We start from the raw sequence: 14,038 nt of genomic DNA, 5'->3' as shown, positions 1-14,038 counted from the left end.
TCTTCTACTGCAATTTCCTTTCTGTATTTATTCTGCGAATGGAATCGTGTTTTCGTAAAGCGGTTTAAAGTACACGGATATAGCGGAAACTGATTGTGAGGGAAAATTTAACGGTCAGTTAGTGGTGAAAGAAATATGACACGTATTACAAGTAAAACTGTAGATATACGCGCAATCGTGGTACGTCAAATTTAATTTAATTTAAATGAATCGGTAGCGTTGCGGTAGCGTTAATAAATTTTTCCTCGTTGATGATTCGACTCTTAATGATCCGAGTTAGGCTCGTTACATTAGCAGCGTGGAGCAGTTGCATCGCAACTGTATTGCGGGCGAATCTCGCCGAGAGACAGTGATTAAAACGCGACGGGGGAACGATTGGGAACGGAGAAACTGAAAGCTGTTGTGCGCTTGGCGATTCGCCATCCATGTACAGACTCTGTCCGCGAGAGTCGGCTCGAAAAGTCGTAATGAAAAATTACAATCGCAATGCGGAGAAACGCAGACTTTATCTTTAAAAGCTCTAATCTCGGTAGCAGTGGTTCAAGGATGGGCCCACACAAAGTGACGCCATGCGAATTTATAACTATAACTTGTTTATCGCGATCTCGTGATACTGAAAATTCGCACTTTCGTTTTGTAGTCTCTCAAGTTTGTAAAATAATTTTAGATAAATTTAGAACGCACCAATTATTACATCAGGTGTATTTCTGCGAAGTTTATAGAAAGGTTTATCTCATTTCCAATCTTTCAAATCTATAATACATATAAACGCTAATAATTTTATAACATTATTTATAAAAAATATAATACTTATAAATAAAAAAATTATAATATGCCAAAAAACTCTTCATATACGGGATTAATCGATCTAGCATCATAAATCTGAATTAATTTTCTGTATTACGTACGCTTTTGAGACCTGAAGCGCGTACATACATTAAAGTTGCGATGCATGAAAAAATGCGATTTAAATAAAGGTCAGTCTGGACGAGCTGCAAATTATTCGTGGGTCGGATCAAGGAGCCGACGAAATGATGTCACTTCCGCGCGAGTGACATCATTATGCCTCGGCTCAATGTCAATGTTTGTCTTCGCATCGGTGATGGCTGCCCACTGGAGAATTCGTCCTTTCTCAGTTTGCAGCTGGCACGAGTCGTGAGATTATGATAATCAGAGACTTCCGGTATACTTGCGTATTCCCTCGGAGAACTTAGGAGATATGTATAGATTTTGGTTTTCGAGAGGGAAACAAAGGAAGGGGAAATTTAAAAAATTCCGTGATGCAAGTGACTAAAACTATATCGCAATGGCATATACTCTGTAATTTACTATTCATCTCTCTCTCTCTCTCTCTCTCTCTCTCTCTCTCTCTCTCTCTCTCTCTCTCTCTCTCTCTCTCTCTCTCTCTCTCTCTCTCTCTCTCTCTCTCTCTCTCTCTCTCTCTCTCTCTCTCTCTCTCTCTCTCTCTCTCTCTCTCTCTCTCTCTCTCTCTCTCTCTCTCTCTCACTCTCTCTCTCTCTCTCTCTGGGCAGTAAATACAGAAAATCAGGCGAAGGATTTGAAGAAATCTTTCAAATGTTTTTTAATGCTGTTTCAGTTTGCATATTTTAATCATTTTAATAACGATTATTTGATTGTATTTTACATCGCCGCTTCTCTTATCGGTTAATAACTTTTTAAAGCACCGACATAATCCGCGAGCTATCAATCTATATTGAGTATTACGTGTACACGCGATTCCGGCTCAAACGAGTATTATGCACGATCGAAGTTGTTATTGGATTTCAATATTACAGGGTATTATAATCCAGTTGCCAAGTATCTTTTCGAGTATTCTAGAACACTACAGCGTTGTGACAGCTTTTAAAAGGTCATAGGTAACGCAGCGCAATCATAATTGTTTGCTCCTCGTAATAATATATCAGTATGAAAATATGAAAAGAAGAAAATGTAAAAATGTACTTTTATTTTTTCTTAAAAAAAGACATTACAATTACACGTGCGTTAGATGTTGCATTAGTGTTTCAGTTATACGAATTATAACACCATCGCTTTGTCGCTTAAAATTGTTTCTCGCAAATAAGTATAGCTTTCTTAAGATTTATCTTTCTTTTCACGGCATCATCTTTTTAAACATAAACATATTTGCTACATATTTGCGAATCGTGATTGAATCATTGCAAGCTTTGATTTGCAGAGCGCTGTAATGCCGGCTCCGGATAACACTGGACGTCAAGCAAAGATTCTCGTCATTGCTTTACGATGTCGCCGTGTGATTAAAGTCGCGCAATAAATGAACCTGCACTGTGAATAAAAAAAAAATATTTATGAATCTGCGAGAGATGCGTATAAAAATTTCGATGCGCTGTTTGTATATAAAATTGATCGACGTAATACATATTTATGAGCCATTCGCGATAGGAAGATTGATCTTGCTAATTTCTTCTCGAGCCTTTTGATTAAAAAATAGTAGAACAAGATTGGCATATCAATTAATGTTTATAGCTCATTAATTTAACTAAGGGACAAAAAATGTTTTAGTAAATAATTCTTGATTTAGAGACGATAAATTATTGACCAAGATAAACTTGAAATCTCGAAAGAGTTCGATCATTATGCGACTTTGATCATTTCCGAGAACGCGATATGTTCCCTAATAGATACATCCATTACGTCGGACTCTCTCGGACAGCCGCCAAGTTTTTCGCAATATAAACGGCATAACGGCATTGCCAATAAAAAGCAGTTGCTGGTTAGACGGTGGCAGAACGTGTACTTTTGCTCGACCGGAATTACAGTCATTATAAGAGCTTCTTATAAGACATTAATACAGTAATATTCCTTTGCTTTTTACGTTAACAGATGATGCGGAATAACTCAATATAACATGCCTGTCATGCTTTCAAAATTATCGTGTATCATCACGGTCAATCTTAAGTGACGTCTTAGATCAGCTTAGATAAACATCAAGATTCTGAACATCAAGATCTCTTATTACTGATTTAAGGCGCGAAAAGAATCGAAATATTAAAAGAAAAACAATATCTCTTTCAAGTGCATAAGTATACAGTAGTTATTATGTCATATTATATGTCAAAAGCGATAACTTAACAGTTTTTCTAGAAAAAGAGCTGTGGAATATTTAACGAAAACGTAAGTAATTTAGATACTAATCACAAGATATTAAATATTTGTTTTTCCGCTACAGCGGATTTTCGGGAGCAATCCGCCGATTCCTAGCTCCTTCTTTCAATACCGATGAGACCGTGATTCCGGAGAGCTCTCGAGTTGCGCCAGAGCGCGCGCGAGCCGGAATCACTGTTCCCTCCAATGAAACGAGAACGGGCCGCGCGAGTGAGTCACCGCTATATTACGAGAGGGCCGGGGCACAGAACGCAATTGTGACGTGCACCGCTAAATGCTTAACGGGTCGCCCGCGGTAAATCCAATTAGAGCATTTCTTTCGCGCGGCGCGCCCGGCGTACGGCGCGGCCGTACCCGGATCCGGCGCGGATTGGTCACGTATCCGAAGGCCACAAACAATGCGATGATAGCGCGAATGACGCGACGATCTGACGAAAAACCACGAAAAGGAGCTGTCCGGGACTGTCGGCAGCCCCCGTTTCGCTGGACATTCCGGGAACGATTGACTTGTAAATTGAGGTAAACATGACGCGCAAGATCATCAAGCAGACGCTGTCACGCTTTAGACTCGATCTTAAGTCCATTCTTCGCACACTGAAACACTTTTTTTTTCTCGCGCGTAGCGTGGCCGAGAGAGAAAACGGCCTTCCGACGCGCTGATATTTTTTCAGCGTAGGTGTCGCGCGATAAATGTAGATAAATGTAAGTGTGCCAGACAAGTGGTAGATAAATATGTAAATCCTAAACGTCACATTGGACGATGATATATAAAGAATAGTCTTTAAAGAAAAGTTAATTTTGCAATTTGATTGCAATGGAATTTCAATGCTCAATCCCTACGGTTTATTGCAAAATATAATGAAAAACTATTTTATTAATAAATTTTTTCAGAATTATTAATTACTTTCTTTTGACCTAAATTTTTTCCTCGATTTTGACAATGGTCTTTAACAAAGAGGGCTATTGCTCCTCAAGATTTTTCAGATTTCAAGAGTATAAATTAAAAGGTCTGGTCATAACACTTGAATTTAAATTTTGCGAAAGTAATTTAAATACTCGCATCTTGAATATTAATTATTTTAATTGATATGTAGCTTTTTACTTTTATATAACGTGTCCATTTAGGATAAGTCCATTTCAGATTTGTCTGATGACCGGTTCTGTAATTGATAGACAATGTTGAAAACTCTTTGTATTCTGTATAAAATATAATATGTGTATAATCTCGTTTATGCGAGAGAGTAACAAAGTCTATATAAGAAGCGTTGACTGTTGTTGGCGTTGCGTTCCTTCGTTGACGGACGCAGGGAATATCGGTCACGACTAGGTGGAATGGAAATCGGCACGCGTCCATTAACTCCTCTGATTATTAGCTGGGAGGGTCTCGTCGGTGTGAATGACGCCTTAAAACCGTTGCAGTGCGTGTGGTAGCGCCCTTGAATCCCGATAAATATGTGGGCAACGTCTGTCTTACATTATGGACGACTATGCATGTCTGTATCTACTTACGGATCCGACCTCTCGTTTTCGTGCACTTTCTCGAAGGAAACACACCCAAAGACGAGCACCGAGCGCGACGCTCAAATAAAGGCTCTGGTCTCTCTTAAATTACGAGATGCATCTTTCATTTATCATCTCAACGCGACTTTATTCGCGCGCAAATATGTTATAAAATATTTTCGTAAATAACAAGAACGCAAACAGAAATGCAGATACATCTGTCTTAGTAATGGAAAACAGAATAGATTAAATACCGATTAAATGTCGACTGTGTCGACATTTCGGTTAGTTGACAAATTTTTTCGAAACCGGTGGATCAGCAGAGCCACTCTTTTCAACTCGGATAGTCAAAGTGCCAGCCGATTCGGCTCGAGGTATATACCCTCGGTCTTGCCATTTCGGGCGAAAAAGTCGATACGCGCGTAAGGGGCACCGTTCACCGTGTGGTCACAGCACGGCGTGCAAAAACGTGGGGGCGTTGTGACAGGACCTTGTCGCGGCCCACACGCAGGGACGTATCCGAAGATTTCACGAAAAGCGATTTTGAACAAAGAAAGGCCGGGCGCTGCGGTCATCGACAAATACGAAATTATTGACTTCGGTGCTCAAAGTCGAGAAATTTTTTATCGCGGAGCTTTCTTCAATCATACTTCTTGCCCAGCAAACAGAGAAACGCTTGAGTTTTCTTTAGTTTAACATTTAAGAGTGCAATATTCCAAATTTTAATAGTGCCACACAGGCTAATTACTTTAATTTTTGGAATTGTAAAACTGAACGAAACTTTAATATCCCGAGTACGCAGCCTGCGATTATTTGAGTCTTCTATCACGGAGATACTATCTAAAGGCACGATAATTGGACCGTTCGAGCGAGTAAAGTGATTCCTTTCTTGTTCTCTTTCTCTATTGTGGCTTTTGATACTAGCAGCCGTTTTACCGTGTCTCCATGCCGCGGAACAAAGTGACTTAGCCAATATGAAGTTCTTATCTGACACGCGTCTTATGAACTACCTGAACAGGTAACTGTGATACGTCCCCGGATTCAATTTATTTTTGCGTTACATTTTTTTGATAAGTGCGCGCGACACTTTTTCCATTATTTTACTTTCTAAACTTTAGCCGTTATCTCTCGCATTAACTTTCTACGCTCCGATATTTCTCGACTGGCAAAAACGTCTCTACGAGTGTATCCGGCGTACGAGATAGTGATATCATTTTAAAGTAATACTTGCTCATTCATTTAAAAGTATAATAATATGCAAAATACGAAGGTACATTTTTAATGCATACGAGGGAACTTTTATCAAAAAACGTTATCATGAACGTATGTAAGAAAATACGATCTTATCATACTTTTTATTTTAACGAAAATTTTGCATAATTAATTAATGAATGTGGGCCATTTTAATTTTAATTTTATCTAAAATAAATTATGCTACACGTAGCATAATTTAGCGATTTCGCGTAGGAGTCGCCGGAATTAATCCTTTCACGAACTCGTACGAATAAAAACTCTCACGAGCCCGCTTATTATATATGCCATCTGTAAAACGACGTCGAGATTCGACTCTTCTTTCCTCATCGCAACACCTCTATCTTTCTTTCGCTCTTTTTCACCTCGTCGGCAAAGAATCGTGAGTAGATTCGCGCGACTGGAAATTCATCGAGCAATTAGAGACGAAAGAAGCGCAAAGCGGAACTTAATTGTGCGCATTCGCAGCGCTGGGGACCCGTTAAACAACCGGCATGTTACCTGGAAACGGTTCATCCTCTCCGGTTATGGATAACTGGCCCTTCTACTTCGCCATCGGAATCGTAAAATTGCAAACCGGCATTTTGCGACGTCTATAACCGGAACGTGAAATGGGGTGCAACTTTCGATTCGACCATCTTATAGGTTTATTTCAGAAAAGGAGGAATCTTTGAATCCAAATGCGCTTTCGAATTTTGTATAGGCGATTGTTTGAAAATGTAAGGATGACAAGAACATTTCGGTCAAGCTAAATTAAAAATGAAAAAGAAACATAATCCGTCTAACATTTAACAAATATTAAATTTTATATACAGCTAAGGATCTGTTTAAAGAAGCTTTACAATCATTGTGAAAATTCCACGAGAAGAATAAGAGAGGGCGAATGTGTAAACTAAGCGATCACGGCTATATGCGCGATTTCTCGTGAAACGCAGTGAAACGCCACGCGATGCTGGAAGCACGCGATAAATTAATTACGTCGACCCGGAGAAATTAATCGTCTCGAGAGCCGCGATAATTGTTGCGGCATGATGCGCTGGAATTTTAATATCTGATCGGCGATTCTCGCCGGCGCGCGGCGGTCGTTCGATATCGATATCGCCGCGTCCATGCGATCGCGCGACGATTTAACGAATTACTCGACGAGGACGAGCGGTCGCGAGCGCGAGTCATGCAATTGATCAAGTTATCATCGTGTCGTTGTTGCGCGTCCGACGCTCGAAACGGGAGACGTGATATATGAAGCACCAGGCCGATTGTGTCTGGCTTTACGGCGTGACGCAAGAGTGAAAGCCCGCTTATGGGACACGCGTGATTAATAACGCGCGTTCGCGAATCGGATATACCAGGCGAAGAAACGCGCTCGATCCATCGAGCCATCGGGCCGCATCGGCTCGCCCCGCGATAGCTTTTAATCGCCGTAAACACGCTGCCCGCCGCGCGATATAAATTATTCCGCGATAGCTAATCATCGATGCGCGCACGGGCAACGATTCAGCTAATTTAGCGATTATCCACGCTGCAACGGAGAGCGGTGATATTTCGCGCGTTCAATGCCGTCTTGGTCTCGCATTGTCTTCGATGGGACGGAAAGATTGCAGCGTGCCGTTTACGTGGAAACATAATGGATGGGTGCACTAGTGAACGATTAGCAGTGAATGACCACTGAATCTATTGTTTTTGCGATCGTAGAAAATAATGTAATTATTATATTTTTTAGTTTAGAATATAATTTTACCAATTTTCTTATTATTATGTCATTATTGATCAAAACCGTTGCGTTTAATATCCCGTGTGTATTATTCATTTTTTTATTCGTACGCTAAAAGCTGTTTTTGTGTATCGGAATGTATGAAAAGAAATTCGTACAGAACATTTCTCGAGGCACGCAGCGATTCGCAGTAAAATCTCGCCGCTCGCCGCACCCGCGAGGTCGAGAAGCGATTAGGCACGCACGGACGGCTCGATTGTGCGTTTCGCCGAAGAAAATATCTTTTTCTCCCTTTATACCACGCGTTTTCATGTTGTGGAACGTCAGCGTTTATTTGGCGATGATTCACGGGCCAGTTCCTTCTCTTTGCCATTTCAGCAACGGATCGTTCGTTAACCCTTTCGTAGCTAGACGCTATCGCTATTGTCTCAAAGCTTCCAATTTGATTTACAAGAAAAAAATCATAATTTTTGTGGATGCTAAACTTTTAAATTGTCAATTTAAATATAATAATTTTGACTATAGGGTTTACATTTTCGTTAACAATAAGAATCGACGGCCGATTGTTGAAAGTTTTATGATGTTATTATATATATGATCGGGAATCTTACTGACAGTTGAAAATCTGTTGAAGATTTATGTTGTAATTACTGAGAATTCAAATAGTTTTAAAACATTCCTGCTGATGATCACCGATAACTTCAATACTGGCATATCGCAATTCGCACCAGAGTCGATTTCATTGAATCATTTGTAATTTTTCGCGAGATAAGGAGAAAACGATTTTACGAGCTAGATCATATCGTATGATGTTGAAGGTGCTTCTCCTTTTCCCCTCAGCCCATCCTCTTTTCTGGTTTTCTCCCCGTCAGCGATTTTGTCATCTGACTTTCGTCGGCGTAAAACGTGCGTTAAGTAACGTTCTCCATGGGATATTATCTTTTTTTTTATCCAACCAGCCCCATTAAGGGATCGCTAAGGTCTCATTAAGCTGCGGAACCACGGTCGGCGCAAGACAGCGGCGCCTGTAGCGCCGACGACATTCTCGAAGTTCCTGCGAGAGTATCCGCGACGTCCACCTCCGCTTGGATATTCCGAGTGTAATGCGCGAGCTGCGCTTTCATGCGCAGTGCGCACGAGAAGAATTGCAGCATGCTCGAATGTTCAAGCTCAACGTCAAGTTTAATTGTTAATTTTTTGGCTTAATTCCTAGGAATTTGCTGATCTTCGGCGTAACTCCTTCTTTGGAATTTAATTTCTTAACTTGATATTTAAGTTAGTCGCTGCAAATAAGAGGAAAGTTTTAATGAGGCGTAATACGGATGATCCACTTGCAAAACCTTGCAATATCAGTAATGAGAATATAATATCTTTTTTTTATATTTTCGCACGTTTAGCTCCTTTCACATTTGAAGTATGCCATTAACTTCCGCGCGAACGCCCGGCTCGAAAGTGAAAGACGATGCTTCCGCTCTCGTTCTGTCGTTCGAAAAAAATATATCGTCATTGGTTTCTTGCGTTAGCTGTTATAACGAGATTGACGGAACATGCTTCTGTCATTAGTCCCAGTTCAGTAGCTTCAGTAGAATTCACAGCTAAATTGATGTATCCTCTTCGCCGCAATTTATCGCATCAAGCTGTTGATGTCCTCAAACTAATCTAGAGTTTCCAACTCTTAAAGACTCGAGTTTCCTCTTCAATTAGCAAATATTTTCTCGGAAAAGCAAGCTTTCCTTTGAGCATAAGCTTTTTATCAATTCCATAGGCTTCATCGGTCGATTCGAGAGACCGATGCCATGGACCTCGGTGATGTCGAAACTTACATGCTTGACATATCTCGTGATTGCCCAAAGTATCAGCGGAATAACGGGAGAATCGTGCTCACCTTAGGGAGGACCGCAGGACCGTGAATAGGAGGCAAAGGAGTCGGCGGCGCGAAGGAGGACGAAAAGGGGGGACGACGTGGCGCGCAGTGGTGACGGGGTAGAGAGGGCATAGCGAGGAAGGGGAGGGCCCGCGGACGGCTGGAAGCGAGGGGGGCCTCGACAGGATAGGGGGCTGGGACGGGAGAGCGGGAGGAACACGCTCTCCCTCCGGTGCACACTCTCGTGGTGACTCCGACCGGCAAAGTGCTCGCGTTCGTGAAAGTCCACAGACGACTTTCAGGGTCGTCTGCTGCGCGCGTTCTCGTCGTCGTCGTCGTTCCATCCCGAAGCCGGCTAGCGGCTTCTCGCCGAGGAGGAGCCACCTCGAGAGGAGAGAAGACCGGCCGCTCTCTCGCACTCTTGCGAGTTTTGGCGAGGCGCGAGGACTCGCGAGGATCCAAAGATCGTCCTTCGCTTCTCTCCCGAAAAGAAAAACATCAGAGGCGAAGAAAGAAAGAGAAAGAGAGAAAGAGAGAGGGAGAGAGGGAGAGTTCCCGGACGCGAGACGTTTACGGTTCGGTAACCGTGAGATTCGGAAGGTGTGTCCTTGCGCGGAAAGTACAAAGGATTCGGCGAGGTACTCATCGCGACGGCAGTGGATATTCAGGCGTGTCATCATTCAGCCGCGATCATCGTCCACGTTGTTGGTGTTTGTTTATCTCGATGTGACGCCCCGATTTCAGTGGTCCGAGAAAACTCCAGTTTGATTTTTGCGAAGACTGTGGAGATCTGTACGAGCCGCTTCTGTTTGAGATGAAGAAATGGTTCGAATCTGTGAAGAATCTGTGCGGTTAATTAGTTCGATCAGTTTAAGCGTTTTATTCGCCAGAAGTAAATTTATTAGTGACATATTTTTGTGTCATTTCGAAACTTAAACCTATGTCAAAGCGTATTTTGTATTAGAGCATCAGTTAAATCCTTTTCGTTAAGGAGATCTTCTCGTCTGGATGTGATATATTCGGTGAAAAAACGGTTTACGTTTAAAAAGGCATGATATCTTACGTTTTCAATGAACGGTGCTTTTGATGTTGATTTCAAAAATCCTAGTGAACCCAGGTAGTTTCAGTGCTCGTGCACTGACGTCGAGTTACGAACACGTACGAACGGTGGATGACGAAGGATCGGAGATCGATCGGCATCGACGGTAGCCGTTGGGCTGGTTCGATATACGCGAATAATAATAGGTTAGCGCTCGTACATTTAACCGTGCGTGTCTCAAGGCGCCTACGTTCCTCTTTCAAGCCTGGAGATATCGTGAGGAATTAACGACAACTTTCCTCGGTGAAAAAAGCTGCGAATTTTTCTGTACAAAGGATTACTTCGTGAAATTCGAGAATTTCAGTGATATTAATTGCTATATCAGAAATCACACCCACATATATATCATACAGCATATATACATACATACATACGAGCGATATTATTTGAAAATATAACAATTTTATTCTTCAAAATTCCGTTCCTCGCGAAGATGACATCTCGCCTGCGTGGCCCTTCGGCGGTGAAGGACACGCCGAGGGCTGCCTCGTTCGCCAAGGATCATTTCCATCGAAACGAGCCGGAAGTACACTCCGACCGGTGTAAGAACGGTGGACGCGACAATCGTTATCATTTCGGCATGTCGAAGCAGCATGACAACAAGATAGAGCGGAACGGACGGGAATATAACAAGAATGCGCAGACGGAAGAGAACAATGCCGACCTGTTGTACAAGAAGAGCAGACAACACTTCGGTTCCTGGGATATCAAGGACGCCGTTCAGGACGACACGAGAAAATCGAAGAAACAGGATCTCGAGGACACGCAACTGACAAATGGAAAATTTAGGAGCGAGCCCGTGAGTGTGAAGCTGGATAAATTGCACGATCGCCCGGAGTATCGAGACGAAGGATACGTAGGGTCCTTGTCGAGAGAGGGTCGACAAAGAGGCGAGTCTGTCGAGAGAGAGGCCAACGGCTCTCATAAGTCGAGAATAAAAGAGTCCTGGGAAGAGGAAATGGAGTCGAGGAATCGAGGGAGGAGATCCAAGATTAGCAGGAACAACGATAGCAATAATGATTCGATGCAACCCGTCGACGAAAGGGACATACTGCTTAAGGAAATTGAAAATTTAGCTACCGATGGCAGCCAGTCGCCGGACCGTAGGATCCAGGCGATGATCGAGCGATTGAAAACGCGAGAGGAGAGTAAGTTACGGTCCAAGAGAGAGCAAAGATCGGCAAGTCCTGAAAAGGAAGCGCACGGCATGACAAAAAGCGATGGGAGGAGTGACTTAAGATCGCCGATCATCGATCATCCGCTCGATAATCTATCTAACGATCAAGGTAGGAAATTAAAAGATGATGGCGACGAGCCACGCAGATCGAGCGAATCGAAGCTGCGTGGAAAACCCGATCGAGAAGTGGACCGACGCGATCGCTCTACCGATCGAAAATCGAGAAGCACAGAAAGGCGGAACGTGGCTCGCGAACCTCGAAGAGACGACAGTTTTCGAAAAACGAGCGACGAGAGAAATTACCGGAGAAGATCGATAGAAGAGGAGGAAAGTCATCCGCGATCGAGAGACAATTCTTCGAAGACGAGGAATTACACTTATGAAGGCTCGCCGGAGAACTTCGACGTGAGGCTACAGAGGTACGACCGGGCTATCCTCGAGCCTAGGAGGGATCTCGACAGAAGTTCGCCCAGGCGAAGTTCACCTAGACGAAGCTCGTCCAGGGAACCGAATCTGGTCAGGAAGGAATCTTTAAAGGAGTACGATCGAGAACCGATAACCAAGAAAAATTCCTTCAAAGCTGAATCTAAGAGGGCGATTAGCAAAGATCGCGGTGAGTCTAATTTAGTCAGAAAAACATCCTTTAAAGATCGAGATAATGACTCGTATAAGAGGCACCTTCCGAAAAATCAACACGAGGCTTCGATCAGGTATTTCGGCAAGGATCAAGACGATCTTTCGTGCAAGGATTCCTTCAAAGATGTAAACACAGATATAAATAGAAAGGGTTTCTTCAAGATACGAGATAATGAATTCGACAGAACTTTTCTGAAAGAGCAGAACGACAAGGCGGAGAGGAAAGTCTCGTCCATGGAACAGGCAGGTGGCGTCAGCAGAATTGTCCTGAGAAATGTTGATGACGAATCGAGTAGAAATAATTCATTTAAAAATGCAAATGAAAATTTCGGGAAGAACTCGTTCAAGGAAAAAAATGCCGAGCTCGGCGAGATTTCTTACAAGGATCGCGAAAGTAATTCAGAAAGGAGGAAAAACAGCTTCAAGGATGATGACAAGGAATTCGGGCGAGCATCATATCACGATTACGAGAATAATATCGATAGGAAAACCGCGAACGAACGGTATATCGAGTTCGGCAAGGTATCCTTTAAGACGCAAGACAATGAGCTACGCATTTCGAGTCCTTTCAAGGAAGAGGACAACGAAGCAATAGTAAGAACAAATTCCTTCAAGGAGCACGACGCTTCCTCGAAGAGACGCGGGTCGTTGCGAAGCAGAGATCGCGAGGTGCTCGAGAAGAAATCGGACAGGTACTTGAGAGCGTTGTCGCCACTGAAGAAGGACGAGCTAGAGAGTAACGCCAAGGACTCGAAAAACTTCTGCGCCAAGTCCTGGCACGAGAGTAACCGGATGTTTTCCTCCAAGTATCTGCGGGATCATAGTAAGCTGCGGAGTGCTCCAGAAGGACGTCTCGAACTCGAAGTCTCGCCCGAGCGAGGATTCTCGATCCTGCAAGACGCACGGGGCAGCACGGTTGAGACATTCGATCCCGAGGAGAATCGCTTCGAGACGCGCGGCAGGATTGACTCGGGCGACAGCGAGTCGCCGCGATTCTCCTCGACTCGCGATCGCAACGGTACCACGATCATCAGGATACGATCGTCGGAGGATTCCGGAGGAGGCAGCGCGACTGAGAGGCGCCGTCGACGTCGTCCCGCGCAGGAAGTATGCGCGGTGAGGCGCAGGAAGGCGTACGAGGACGACGACGAGGACAGCGATGAGGACGAAGAGGAGGATCGTTGGCGGAGGACTCGAAGGGACGGCGGAATCCTGCCGGGGAGAGGCGGCGGCGACGCCGGCGGCGCGACACCCTCGAGAACGGTCTGGAACTACCGCGAAGGGGTATGGCACTTTCATGAGTCAATTGCTTTCGATCGTTCCTTTATGGTTCAGAGGCGCGAGGCGACTTTTATAAATCGCTGGAGGAGATGAAAAAGACGGCAGTCTTGGTTGGGAACGATAAACTCCATGTGGCGTTGAGTCGAGGCGTTTATCGAAGATAAGTCCCGAGCAAGAGAGAGAGAGAAACCCGGCTTTCCCGTTTCTTCGATCCCCATCACCATTCGCAGGAACGATCGGCTTATAGTCAAGGCGATTGTGTCAATTTTCCGCCGTCCCTGGAATTCGACTCATTGTCAAGCGAATTTGTTCTAAGTTCGAAGTCGTGCGGAGACGAAATTGTAACGTCACGTGTGGTCGTAACGCGAGAAGTAC

General features: G+C 43.7%; 1 protein-coding gene across 3 annotated transcripts in view; it reads left to right on the top strand.

The window, feature by feature from the left end:
- The window catches only part of Lmpt (four and a half LIM domains protein limpet), a 116,463-nt gene that overhangs the window by 19,995 nt on the left and 82,430 nt on the right, over positions 1–14,038 (top strand). The window contains exon 1 of one of the 3 annotated variants that reach the window (XM_071697096.1): positions 10,988–13,666. The exons of the other annotated variants lie outside the window; for them this stretch is intronic. Within the exon in view, the coding sequence (XP_071553197.1) occupies positions 11,003–13,666 (2,664 nt within the window). The 5' untranslated portion in view covers positions 10,988–11,002. Of the gene's footprint in view, positions 1–10,987; positions 13,667–14,038 lie in introns of those variants that run through there. 3 annotated transcript variants of the gene reach the window in all.

Source organism: Temnothorax nylanderi, unplaced genomic scaffold, assembly GCF_030848795.1.
Source record: "Temnothorax nylanderi isolate EJ_2023f unplaced genomic scaffold, tnyl_v1.0 TNYL_tig0011_pilon, whole genome shotgun sequence".
Classification (NCBI taxonomy): Eukaryota; Metazoa; Arthropoda; class Insecta; order Hymenoptera; family Formicidae; genus Temnothorax; species Temnothorax nylanderi.
The sequence above is the reverse complement of the archived record's forward strand: the minus strand, read 5'-3'. Positions and strand labels throughout refer to the sequence as shown.